This window comes from Salvelinus alpinus, chromosome 2 (genome assembly GCF_045679555.1).
Source record: "Salvelinus alpinus chromosome 2, SLU_Salpinus.1, whole genome shotgun sequence".
Classification (NCBI taxonomy): domain Eukaryota; kingdom Metazoa; phylum Chordata; class Actinopteri; order Salmoniformes; family Salmonidae; genus Salvelinus; species Salvelinus alpinus.
In genome coordinates, this window is record NC_092087.1 from 112,155,396 (window position 1) to 112,168,851 (window position 13,456).

At 38.4% G+C, this 13,456-nt stretch overlaps 6 protein-coding genes across 8 annotated transcripts in view; 4 read left to right on the top strand and 2 right to left on the bottom strand.

The window, feature by feature from the left end:
* LOC139549743 (gastrula zinc finger protein XlCGF17.1-like) overlaps positions 1-13,456 on the top strand; it is a 627,316-nt gene that overhangs the window by 268,000 nt on the left and 345,860 nt on the right. The window lies entirely within an intron of this gene.
* The window catches only part of LOC139548097 (zinc finger protein ZFP2-like), a 210,398-nt gene that overhangs the window by 162,403 nt on the left and 34,539 nt on the right, over positions 1-13,456 (bottom strand). The gene's annotated exons all lie outside the window — the stretch shown is intronic.
* Positions 1-13,456, top strand: part of LOC139548119 (zinc finger protein ZFP2-like) — a 408,144-nt gene that overhangs the window by 137,136 nt on the left and 257,552 nt on the right. The gene's annotated exons all lie outside the window — the stretch shown is intronic.
* The window catches only part of LOC139548854 (zinc finger protein 180-like), a 300,106-nt gene that overhangs the window by 40,030 nt on the left and 246,620 nt on the right, over positions 1-13,456 (top strand). The gene's annotated exons all lie outside the window — the stretch shown is intronic.
* LOC139550153 (chemotaxis regulatory protein ChePep-like) overlaps positions 1-13,456 on the top strand; it is a 214,713-nt gene that overhangs the window by 20,996 nt on the left and 180,261 nt on the right. The gene's annotated exons all lie outside the window — the stretch shown is intronic.
* Positions 1,159-12,914, bottom strand: LOC139548867 (zinc finger protein 180-like). Its single transcript, XM_071358776.1, has 2 exons — positions 12,327-12,914; positions 1,159-5,060 (listed from the first exon to the last, which is right to left on the bottom strand). Exons 1-2 carry the CDS (start codon positions 12,670-12,672, stop codon positions 4,102-4,104), a joined length of 1,305 nt encoding a protein of 434 aa, XP_071214877.1. The 5' UTR covers positions 12,673-12,914; the 3' UTR covers positions 1,159-4,101.

A 13,456-nucleotide genomic window follows, 5' to 3' on the forward strand; every position in this document is an offset into this window, starting at 1 on the left:
AACCAGACCTTCATACAAACTTGCTCTGCTGAATTCTTGACGGAGTCACAACGGGCGGCCTAAGCGGCATCTAGTCCATCTGCTGACTGGACGCAGTTGAGGAAAATGTACATTTTATTTTCAGACAAGTTTACTCTAGGGTATTCTCTAGGGATTCTTGAGACATCCCTACCCTAAATACTAACCTTAACCCCTAACTTAACCATTTTAAAAGTCAACTTCAACGGGCTAGGGACGTCCCAAAGATGTATCGCTACCTGAAAATACATGATCTAAGTGATTGATAGTTAGTATACATCAGTCATAAAGCCTTATTTACTTTAATGAACTACTAAAATAGTGATTTTGTCAGACAGCATAGACAGCAGCTCTACACTTTATTGACTGACTGATCCATTCATCCTCCCATCCCACCTCAGCCTTCCTCTCCTCTGAAGACCCAGTGAGGGTGGAGCTCAGTCAGAGAGCTGTTGAGGGACTGGTTAGGAAGAACACTTCTACAGCCAGAGAGGTGAGAGGTCACACATGGTTTAGATGGTAAATATTTTTATCCCCTTAGTGGTTCATCACGTAAGCAAAAGGGAATATGTTCCATCATCTATGTTTATTTACGTTAGTGCAAATTGTATTGGTGTAATTTCACACCCCTTTTGGCTGTATGAAAGGTAATTTCCCCTCAGGCACACACATTTGTTCTTTGATATTATGAAGGTAATTTGTGTCAAATGTACTTTTCCCCACTCATTCACCCCATCTCTTATTATTTATATTCAGTGGCCTGACTGCATCCAAACTATGTCAAAGGCCCATCCTGGTAGATCTGAACCGAATGCAGCTTGGAGTAATCGGATGACAGAAGTCACATTTAGGTGCCAGGTGTAACTGAGGCCATAGATGCTCCACATCCATTACTTTGAGTGTTTTATATAATATGACTAAATGTGTTTCTTTCTGTGTTGCATGGGCAGTCAAGAAATGGAACGGCAAGGCCAAAGAACATGACATGAGCTGTGGGAGACCACCTCAAGCCCCTGGTAGAGCCGGGGGTGGTGTTTACCACTCCACCACGCCTTCAGCAGGCTTAAAAAGTGGGATTGATACTGATTTTCATACTAAGATGGACCAAGAGTCTGTTGATTGGTCGTTCATTTGTTAAAATCAAATTAAGCTTTATTTATACAGCACATTTCAGACATGGATGCAACACAATGGCTTCACAGGGAAAAAACTATGAAAATAACCGAAAATATTTAGTACACAAAAATAACAGGATACAAAAAACAGAAGATTAACAACTGAAAGACCAATGAGCATTCTAAGGAAATGCCATTGATTAAAACACTAATTGGATGCAATATCCAACCCAAAATACATGCTTGTTTTTTAGGAGGGGTTCTCAAAGACACTATGGGGGTGTTTTGCTCTCAGTGTCCACTGAAAGTTGACTAGTAACAACAACTGGGACCTAAAAGACACCCACCATGAGACCCACTAAATCTGCCCAAGAAGAGGCAAACAAAAGAAAAACCCACACCAAACTTAAAGACAGGAAGCAAACCAAAAAGGTGGAGCAACTAAAGGTGTTGACTCTCCACATCTATCAAGACAACTGGAGCACTGGGCCAATCACATCTATCAGCCAGCTAACATTAGCCAGTAGTAAACAATGGACCTGATCAGAGCTTCTGCTCTTTTCTGTCCATAAGAAACAACAAGAGGCAGGGCAGGCCAGGAGCAAGGAAGGAGGTCCAACAGATTAGAGCCACCTTTTCCCGAGTTTGTGGTGTTTAAAAAGAAGAAAACAAATAATAAAAATAATAAAAATAAAAACTATATTCAAATTATAGCTCACAACTGTGGAGAAGGGGAGAGGGGAGCTGAGGAGTGCATTCACATATATCTACACACTTTCATACACACACAATTTTTTGTATTTTATTTATTCATTTATTTTTCCTCCTTTTCCCCTTTCCTCTCTTATACGCCAGTTTCAGCATTACGGACATGGGTGTATCTGTGGTCCATTTGGCCTGTCCCAGGGCTTCCTTCAGTGATGGGTTGTGAGTGGCTCTTTTAATGAACTTCTGGCCAATGGTTGACTGTCTATTGCTGATTGATGTCAGTCCAGATATGCAGTTAACTTAGTGATTGCTGATGTATCTTGTAAGACATTTTTGTTGCCATTTTTTGGATTATCTGTAGCCTATTGATCTGCTGTGGTGAAGCTGTTATCCAAGCTAGTAGGGCGTATTCGATGAGGGATCGGATGTAGCTGATGTACTTTCAGCTTTCAACACTGTCTGACACAAATAAAAAAATGAAAATAAACAGAAATATTTAGTACACAACAAACAGAAGACTAACAACTGAAAGACTAATGAGCACCCTAATGAAATGCCAACAAAAGATTAACCCACATCAAAAGACAGGAAGTGGAGCAACTAAAGGTGTTGACTCTCCACATCTATCAGACAATTGGAGCACTGGGCCAGACACTCTTAAATAGAACCTGGACCAGCTCAGGTGAACCACCTTCCCACTAACGAGATGGACAAGCCAGCACAGGTGTAACACATACTGACTAACGAGGTGACACCAATCAGTGCGTCCTACGTGCTAACGAGCTACACGTGCTAACGAGCTACACGTGCTAACGAGCTACACGTGCTAACGAGCTACACGTGCTAAAGAGCAACACGTGCTAACGAGCAACACGTGCTAATGAGCTACACGTGCTAACGAGCTACACGTGCTAACGAGCTACACGTGCTAACGAGCTACACGTGCTAAAGTCCAACCTCAAAACATAAATGGAAAAACCAAAGCTTGTAACACCTTCCCCCTTAAGACAAATATATCCTATATTTTTGTTGGACAAGTTTGCTCACCACCAACATAAAACAACTTCCATTTCACATAATCAACTACAATGCTTCTACAATATAAACATAGTGTCTACTGGCTGTCAACAAATAAAAACAAGAAAAAACACATTTCTAAATAATAATATACAATCGTATTATTATTTTTTTAATCCTTTTTCTTTCAATAGAATCCTAAAACTAACTAGCTTCTAGAACTCTCGTCCCCTTGGAACGAGCCCCAAAAAAACTTGTCTCCAATAGGGAAAACGTGCAGTCAAAATAAATTGTGATCCATGGCAACGCACTGGCTAAACGCAAAACTTGTTGACTGCCCACCCTTGAGACAATCAGCAACCAACACCTGCAATATCCGTAGTAACTTTCCACCTTACTTCTCTCTCTCTTTTCAGGGTTCACTCGATAGGCATGTTGTTGGATCGGGGCCCAGTCCCCAATGTCATGCATTTGGGTTAGCACATCTGAGAATGAACCCTGATATTCTAAAAGCAGGGCAACATTGTCAATATAATTGTACCCAAAAATGGTCAGCTGGTTGCATAAATAATTATGAATACTAAATGTTACATAAATTGTAAATATGAAAATCAAAACCAAATGTACACCCTTTTGTTAATATGTATTGGCAATACTTCACTTAATGGTGAGGCATGGAAAAATAAAACGTATCTTTTGTCAGGCTGGATGTTTGAAATATGAGGTGATTTGAGTCATGCTTCTTCAGTAGTGGAATAAAGACAATTAGCATTTGAATGTTGTCAAGAAATACTGGAGTGATGTCAGATTGTTAATAAAATTGATTATAGACCAATTTATTATACTGCTTTCATGTGTGTATATACACAAACATCTGCAACAATTATCATATTACATGTATTTTTTTAAACAAGCAGCTTTTTCAACTTGTAGAAAACAGCTGGCTACATTTTGAAGTGCTGCATTTTGATTAAAGTGGGTCACCAACGCAGTAAGTGTAACACAGCTCTTTTTTTTTGTTAAATAATACTCTTTCAATTCAGAGCCTGGATTTTCCCCTGAGGCTAATATCCATATCATGCTGCAATCAATTGAACAGGGCAAAGGATAAGGTAGAACATCATTAAAATACTCCTACTACAATGTTAAAACATTCTACATTGTGACATCATTAAAATACTCCTACTACAATGTTAAAACATTCTACATTGTGACATTTCATTGATATCATGAAACAACTCCTTCATGTATGTATTTTCTGATGTTTGATCAGAGATCTTTTATCAGAGTATCTCTTGTCACATAAATCACAGCTATAAGGTTTCTCTCCTGTGTGTGTTCTCTGGTGTGAAGTCAGCTTGCTAGATGCAGGAAAACTCTTCCCACATTGATCACAGCTATAAGGCTTCTCTCCAGTGTGGGTTCTCTGGTGTACTATCAGGTTGTTTAGCTGAGTAAAACTCTTCCCACATTGATCACAGCTATAAGGTTTCTCTCCAGTGTGTGTTCTCTGGTGTAGAGTCAGATTGCCAGACCGAACAAAACTCTTCCCACATTGACCACAGCTATACGATTTCTCTCCTGTGTGTGCTCTCTGGTGTAAAGTCAGAGAGCCAGATTGAACAAAACTCTTCCCACATTGACCACAGCTATAAGGTTTCTCTCCTGTGTGTATTCTCTGGTGTACAGTCAGAGAGCCAGATGTAGTACATCTCTTCCCACATTGACCACATCTATAAGGTTTCTCTCCTGTGTGTATTCTCTGGTGTAGAGTCAGAGAGCCAGATTGAACAAAACTCTTCCCACATTGACCACAGCTATAAGGTTTCTCTCCTGTGTGTATTCTCTGGTGTGATATCAGGCTGATTGACTGAGTAAAACTCTTCCCACATTGAACACAGCTATAAGGTTTCTCTCCTGTGTGTGCTCTCTGGTGTAATGTCAGATGGCCAAATCGACTAAAACTCTTCTCACATTGACCACAGCTATACGATTTCTCTCCCGTGTGTGTTCTCTGATTAATTTTAATGCCTGATGAGGTGAATCTCTTCCCACAGTCAGAGCGGCAGTGAGTTCTCCTCCCTGTGGGTCTCTGCAGGTGTTTCTTGAGGTGTTCTGATCTGGAGAGACTCTTCTCTACCTTGTCAGCATCATGAGGTTGTTGAGGCTCCCCAGAGGATCCACGATAGTCCCGTCTCTCTCCTGTGTGAACAACAAAGTCAGACAGATGATTAAAGGCCCACAACAGCGGTAATTCACTGTAAAAGGTGATGCCAACAGCATAGCCATGATGTTGTACAACAATTGATGTCTGTAATGAATGTTTAAATTATTTGACAATTGTCTTAAAATGAGCAACAAGTCATATTTTGTCTAAAATGTCACATTAGTAGTAACATCTAAGATTGTAGACTAGAAATAAGTTATTCATGTTGTTGAAACTCTAAGCAGTGTGGCAGAAGACTTTTGGTCTCCAATACAGGCCCCTTTCTGTGTTGCTAAAATTGCGGCACGAGGGCAATTTGGTTGCAGAAACTCCTCCATGCTAATGAGGAAACCACTAGTTATGGATGTAGTATATCTGGTCATGAGGAAACCACTAGTTATGGATGTAGTATATCTTTTAATGAAGAAACCACTAGTTATGGATGTAGTATATCTGCTAATGAGGAAACCACTAGTTATGGATGTAGTATTTCTGGTAATGAGGAAACCACTAGTTATGGATGTAGTATATCTGCTAATGAGGAAACCGCTAGTTGTGGATGTAGTATATCTGGTAATGAGGAAACCACTAGTTATGGATGTAGTATATCTGGTAATGAGGAAACCACTAGTTATGGATGTAGTATTTCTGGTAATGAGGAAACCACTAGTTATGGATGTAGTATATCTGGTAATGAGGAAACCACTAGTTATGGATGTAGTATATCTGCCTGGAGAAAAAATGGTGAGCAAAGATTTTAGTTTTTCACAATGTATTCTGAATGGGGGAAAACTCAGGGGAGTAACCTCCATGTCCAGGTTGCTTATGAGTGCATTTCACACTACTTTGGATTATAATTGTAAGGCTCGTTTGAATGTCCTGCTTAATATAATGTTTGTGTGATCATCGCAAATCAACCGCTTTGTATTTAAAAAACACTTCAACCAGTAAAATGCTCTTTGGCTAGCTTTTCCATCCACCTGACAATGAGTGTTTGTACACTGTTTGCCAAATTGGCCCATAACTTCACCTAACAACAAATATACCTGTAATGAACGAAGAAGCACTTTGGTTGTTATTGCATGACATACATAGTGTACTCTAGGACCCATAACAACAACATAGACCTACTGTAGGACCCATAACATTACCTAACAACAACATAGACCTACTGTAGGACCCAAAACATTACCTAACAACATAGACCTACTGTAGAACCCATAACTTCACCTAACAACATAGACCTACTCTAGGACCCATAACTTCACCCAACAATAACATAGACCTACTGTAGGACCCATAACTTCACCCAACAATAACATAGACCTACTGTAGGACCCATAACTTCATCTAACAACATAGACCTACTGTAGGACCCATAACTTCACCAAACAACAAATAAAGGAAAATAGCTCTGTGTGTTGTACAATAGCCGATCCATCAAGGAACAGTTCTCTACACATTATGAGCTAAGTATCTCTGTGTGCAAACAGACTAACGAGACCCTACCAGTAAATCAAGCAGACAATAACACATTATAAACACCAATTTGTTAGGGATGTTGGATCCAACGTGGAGCACGGCATAACTGTCTTTACCAGAGTAATGAATGAAGAAGCCCTTTGGTTGTTGTTGCATGTCGTGATGTTTGTCATTTGACTGGCATTCAGAAAATGATTTCGATCAGCTGATGATCGATGAACATGTGACTAACTAAACAGCTACAGTATTAAGAATTATGTGTAATTATTGAAGAACCACATTATTGACAGTATCCATTTGGGTGTTGTCAATAAAGTTAAGGTGACTCTCGGTTAGAACCATTGGATTTAGCAAACTCTTAAATTATTTAGAATTTCTGTGCCTATGAAAACTGTTTTCCCAACGTAATATAAGGAAACTAAATGTTACGTAGGTAGAGTGCATTTCAGAGATCTGAATACAAAAAACTGTAGGAACAGGACAATAACCTAAACCACAAGGCCAAATCTACACTGGAGGAGCTTACCAAGATGACATTGAATGTTCCTGAGTGGCCTAGTTACAGTTTGGACTTAAATCGTCTTTCAAATCTATGGAAAGACTTGAAAATGGCTTTCTAGCAATGATCAACAACCAACTTGACAGAACAGGAAGGATTTAAAAAAGAATAATGAATATTCACATGAAGATCAGTCTCCTATTGGATGACATCACAACTTCCCATCAAGCCAACTCCTTGAAGGCCTTACTATGACATCACTCACTCCTTCTAGTTTGCAGTTGTCTAAAAAAAACACTATTTTGCTCAAAACATTTATTTGTTTCCCTTTAGTGTGTTTATACTTTACTGTATTTATATATCACTTTTCAACAGGAAAAGTTTAAAATCACTGGAGGACGTCATGAACAATTCATACATTTTCTTTCTCACCTTTATTTAACCAGTTGAGAACAAGCTCTCATTTACAAATGCAACCTGGCCATGATAAAGCACAGCAGTGCCACAAAAACAACAGCGTTGGGATAAACAAAAGTACAATAACACAATAGAAAAATCTATATACAGTGTGTGCAAATGGAGTACAGAGGCAATAAAGGCAATAAGGCAATAAATAGGGCGTAGTAGCAAAGTAATTACAATTTAGCAAATTAACACTGGAGTGATAGATGTGCAGATGATGATGTGCAAGTAGAATATATGTCACTGTAACATATATAACATATATAATATATAAATACTGGTGTGAGCAAAAAAAGTAAATAAAAACATGGGGATGAGGTAAGCATTGGATGGGCTACTTACAGATGGGCTGTGTACAGCTGCAGCGATCGGTAAGCTGCTCAGATAGTTGATTCTTAAAGTTAGTGAGGGAGATATAAGTCTCCAACTTCAGCGATTTTTGCGATTCGTTCCAGTCATTGGCAGCAGAGAACTGGAAGGAAAGGCGGCCAAAGTAGGTGTTGGCTTTGGGGATGACCAGTGAGATATACTTCCTGGAGCATACTTCTCTGCTGCCAATGACTGGAACGAACTACAAAAATCTCTGAAACTGGAAACACTTATCTCCCTCACTAGCTTTAAGCACCAGCTGTCAGAGGAGCTCACAGATTACTGCACCTGTACATAGCCCATCTTTAATTTAGCCCAAACAACTACCTCTTCCCCTACTGTATTTATTTATTTATTTTGCTCCTTTGCACCCCAGTATTTCTACTTTGCACATTCTTCCACTGCAAATCTACCATTCCAGTGTTTTACTTGCTATATTGTATTTACTTTGCCACCATGGCCTTTTTTTGCATTTACCTCATTTGCTCACATTGTATATAGACTTATTTTTCTACTGTATTATTGACTGTATGTTTGTTACACTCCATGTGTAACTCTGTGTGTTGTATGTGTCGAACTGCTTTGCTTTATCTTGGCCAGGTCGCAATTGTAAATGAGAACTTGTTCTCAACTTGCCTACCTGGTTAAATAAAGGTGAAATAAATAAATGAAATAGATCAGCAACGGTGGCTTGCAAACAGTGGATAGTAAGTAGCCCACCTTTGGAATAACTATGTATAGTTATAACTGTAGTATCCTGTATAACTGTAGTATCCTGTATAACTGTAGTATCCTGTATAACTGTAGTATCCTGTATAACTGTAGTATCCTGTATAACTGTAGTATCCTGTATAACTGTAGTATCCTGTATAACTATGTATAGTTATAACTGTAGTATCCTGTATAACTGTAGTATCCTGTATAACTGTAGTATCCTGTATAACTGTAGTATAGTTATAACTGTAGTATCCAGTATAACTATGTATAGTTATAACTGTAGTATCCTGTATAACTGTAGTATCCTGTATAACTGTAGTATCCTGTATAACTGTAGTATCCTGTATAACTATGTATAGTTATAACTGTAGTATCCTGTATAACTGTAGTATCCTGTATAACTGTGTATAGTTATAACTGTAGTATCCTGTATAACTGTAGTATCCTGTATAACTATGTATAGTTATAACTGTAGTATCCAGTATAACTATGTATAGTTATAACTGTAGTATCCTGTTTAACTGTAGTATCCTGTATAACTGTAGTATCCTGTATAACTATGTATAGTTATAACTGTAGTATCCTGTATAACTGTAGTATCCTGTATAACTGTGTATAGTTATAACTGTAGTATCCTGTATAACTGTAGTATCCTGTATAACTGTAGTATCCTGTATAACTATGTATAGTTATAACTGTAGTATCCTGTATAACTCTAGTATTCTGTATAACTATGTATAGTTATAACTGTAGTATCCTGTATAACTGTAGTATCCTGTATAACTGTAGTATCCTGTATAACTATGTATAGTTAAAACTGTAGTATCCTGTATAACTGTAGTATCCTGTATAGCTGTAGTATCCAGTATAACTGTAGTATCCTGTATAACTGTGTATAGTTATAACTGTAGTATCCTGTATAACTGTAGTATCCTGTATAACTGTAGTATCCTGTATAACTATGTATAATTATAACTGTAGTATCCTGTATAACTGTGTATAATTATAACTGTAGTATCCTGTATAACTGTAGTATCCTGTATAACCATGTATAGTTATAACTGTAGTATCCTCTATAACTGTAGTATCCTCTATAACTGTAGTATCCTGTATTACTGTAGTATCCTGTATAACTATGTATAGTTATAACTGTAGTATCCTGTATAACTGTAGTATCTTGTATAACTATGTATAGTTATAACTGTAGTATCCTGTATAACTGTAGTATCCTGTATAACTGTAGTATCCTGTAAAACTATGTATAGTTATAACTGTAGTATCCTGTATAACTGTAGTATCCTGTATAACTGTAGTATCCTGTATAACTGTAGTATCCTGTATAACTATGTATAGTTATAACTGTAGTATCCTGTATAACTGTAGTATCCTGTATAACTGTAGTATCCTGTATAACTGTAGTATCCTGTATAACTGTAGTATCCTGTATAACTGTAGTATCCTGTATAACTATGTATAGTTATAACTGTAGTATCCTGTATAACTGTAGTATCCTGTATAACTGTAGTATCCTGTATAACTATGTATAGTTATAACTGTAGTATCCAGTATAGTCTGGGAAGAGGTGAAACCACTCAGGCTTATTTGATGTGATCTTATGTTTTGATCATCTAGTTTCTTACAAGCATTCAGTCACCAAAGGGGGTTCGGTCATTCCTTTGTTAATATACTGTCTCATTGACAAAAATATTTTGGATTATTTGTTTACATCATTCCTTTGTCTCGACCCAGTACACAGTAAACGTACCGAGGTTCTAATGTTGCCAAGGAGACACATTTGATTATTTATTTACAGTTTGGAGGGTTGGGGGTCTGACATCCAGGATACACATTTTATTATTTATTTACAGTTTGGAGAGTTGGGGGTCTGACATCCAGGAGACACATTTTATTATTTATTTACAGTTTGGAGGGTTGGGGGTCTGACATCCAGGAGACACATTTGATTATTTATTCAGTTTGGAGAGTTGGGGGTCTGACATCCAGGATACACATTTTAGTTCTAATGGTGCCGTTCTGTTATTCTTTTCAGCTTCTTTTTCCAAGCATCTTACATTACTCTGAGACTAGTTATCCTGGGATCTTACATTACTCTGAGACTAGTTATCCTGGGATCTTACATTACTCTGAGACTAGTTATCCTGGGATCTTACATTACTCTGAGACTAGTTATCCTGGGATCTTACATTACTCTGAGACTAGTTATCCTGGGATCGTACATTACTCTGAGACTAGTTATCCTGGGATCTTACATTACTCTGAGACGAGTTATCCTGGAATCTTACATTACTCTGAGACTAGTTATCCTGGGATCGTACATTACTCTGAGACTAGTTATCCTGGGATCTTACATTACTCTGAGACTAGTTATCCTGGGATCTTACATTACTCTGAGACTAGTTATCCTGGGATCTTACATTACTCTGAGACTAGTTATCCTGGGATCTTACATTACTCTGAGACGAGTTATCCTGGGATCTTACATTACTCTGAGACGAGTTATCCTGGGATCTTACATTACTCTGAGACTAGTTATCCTGGGACCTAACATTACTCTGAGACTAGTTATCCTGGGATCTAACATTACTCTGAGACTAGTTATCCTGGGATCGTACATTACTCTGAGACTAGTTATCCTGGGATCTTACATTACTCTGAGACTAGTTATCCTGGGGAATAATTTCAATACATTTGCAAAAAATCGAAACCTGTTTTTGCTTTGGCATTATGGGGTATTGTGATGTCATTATGGGGTATTGTGATACATTTTAGAATAAAGGGATGCAGCGATATTACATTTTTGGCCAATACCGATATCCAATATTATTACTTGAATCCAGGAACTTTACAACTTTATCTCTCTAGGTCATGCCAGTAGGTTACAGTAGGTTGTATCTCTCTAGGTCATGCCAGTAGGTTACAGTAGGTTGTATCCAAGTGGAAACAATTATCAACCCAATGTGGAAAGTGTCGAATTTGGTCAACAACAAAATTAATGGCTTATTTGCTACGTGAGGTTTACTTGATCCAACAGAAGTTTCGTAATGCTTAAGTTGTTATGTGGACACGTGACATACCGACAACTTTGATAAAAAACAATATAGGAGTTGTCTGCAGATCGCTATGCATATTCATGCTAGTAGCTTAGCATCTCTCTCCATTGAATACAGGCGGTGCATATTCATGCTAGTAGCTTAGCATCTCTCTCCATTGAATACAGGCGGTGGCGGTTGAATACAGGCGGTTGACGACAACAACCCTCATAGAATATAAACAATAGATTACAATAAAAAGATGAATCCACCAATCCAAAGAAAGGATAGACGGGAGCAAGACAACCCGCAGTGCCGCTTTGTGGACAACGACTCCCCGTGTTAGGGCGGAGAGACATCTTGTCAGTATATCCATAATCTTTGGTGTAGCCAACCCAACTCTCACATGGCACTATTGGGGGGCACGGTGTGTAGTAAAACATCACTACATGAAAATCACTACATGCCGTGCCCCCCAGTCTGCGGTCAGCAGATAGACCCTTCTCAAATAAATATGATAAGCCACTTTTTGGAAACGGAACGGAGAAAACAAGGGGTAGCTTGCTCTCTACGTCGTCTGATTCTAGACATATCAGTCATCATCCTGGGCCCTCCGTTGAAGAGGTATTGACGAGCCAACTCTGAATACCCAAAGTTAAAAACACATTTAAGGCGGTACTTACTGGTGTTAATCAGATCTCCTATCTCCCCCTCTTCATCTTTCAGTGTGACAGTAATCTCCCCTTCCTTCTTCACTCCAAAAACGGCATCCTCCTCTTTCTCTTCCTCCTCTTCTTTCACAGTAACACCTTCCACCTCTTTCACTCTGAACTCGTCTTCCTCTTCTTTCACTGAAACGTCTTTCTCTTCTTCTTTCACTGTAACAGCCTCACCCTCTACTTCTTGTTTTACCGTGACATCCTCTTCTTCCTTCTCCTCTTTCACGACAATGTTCAGCCACAGACCTTCTTTCTCCGTCAAGCAGACCACCTCTTCTTTAGCAGGAGAGGAGAAGTTTAGGGAGCTCATGTTCGGGGATGTTAGCTAGCTAGCTATCATTAGCGACTAGGCTAGTGCTAACTAAACCAGCCAGCTACTATAGCTGACTAATACAAAATAACGTATAATTAAACTAAATAGGTTAACAAATAGATAATACAGAAGTGTGTCTAAAACACAGTTGCTAATATACAGCGAAAGCGTATAAATAGCTTGAATCTTTCGGCTATGTTGGCTAGCAAGCTACCGAGGTGGGTGACGAGCTGTTTATGAAGAACCGTCCACTAGATTATACGTCACGCTGGCAGCGACGCAGTTGAGGATCATATTTTATTTTCAGACAAAGATTATTGTAAATGGATTTAATTAAATAATACCACTATATTGAGACATACAAAGACAGGAATGTGTTGATTGATTAGTGCGAATAAAAAATGTTTACCACAGCATATTTAAGGCAGTTTCATTAAGTTATACTACATCTAAATTAGCAGCTAGCTACTGTAGGTCCATACTGCTCCTACATGGTGTAACAATTTTTTATTTTATTTTTATTTAACACGTTCAATGTATAGTGAGCAGTGAAATAACTATTGGTTTCCATTTGTGGTGACTGCTGACTGACATTAGGGATGAGATTAAATAGATCCTGGAATTTAGCCTGGTCTGGAGCAGGCTAGCTCCACAGAATAAATCTCCATGGTAATTTATACCATAACATATCCTCCTGCCCCCTATCCATCTTTAGTGCAACCGGATTACGGATCAATTGAGCCAGGATCACCAAGATATCCTGGCTTAATCCCTTATCCTA

Coding starts and splice junctions, on each gene's coding strand:
- LOC139548867 (XM_071358776.1), bottom strand. CDS start 12,672: ATGAGCTCCCTAAACTTCTCCTCTCCTGCTAAAGAAGAGGTGGTCTGC. Junction 5,061..12,326: donor AGGAGATCTGATTAACACCA/GTAAGTACCGCC, acceptor TTGTTCACACAG/GAGAGAGACGGGACTATCGT.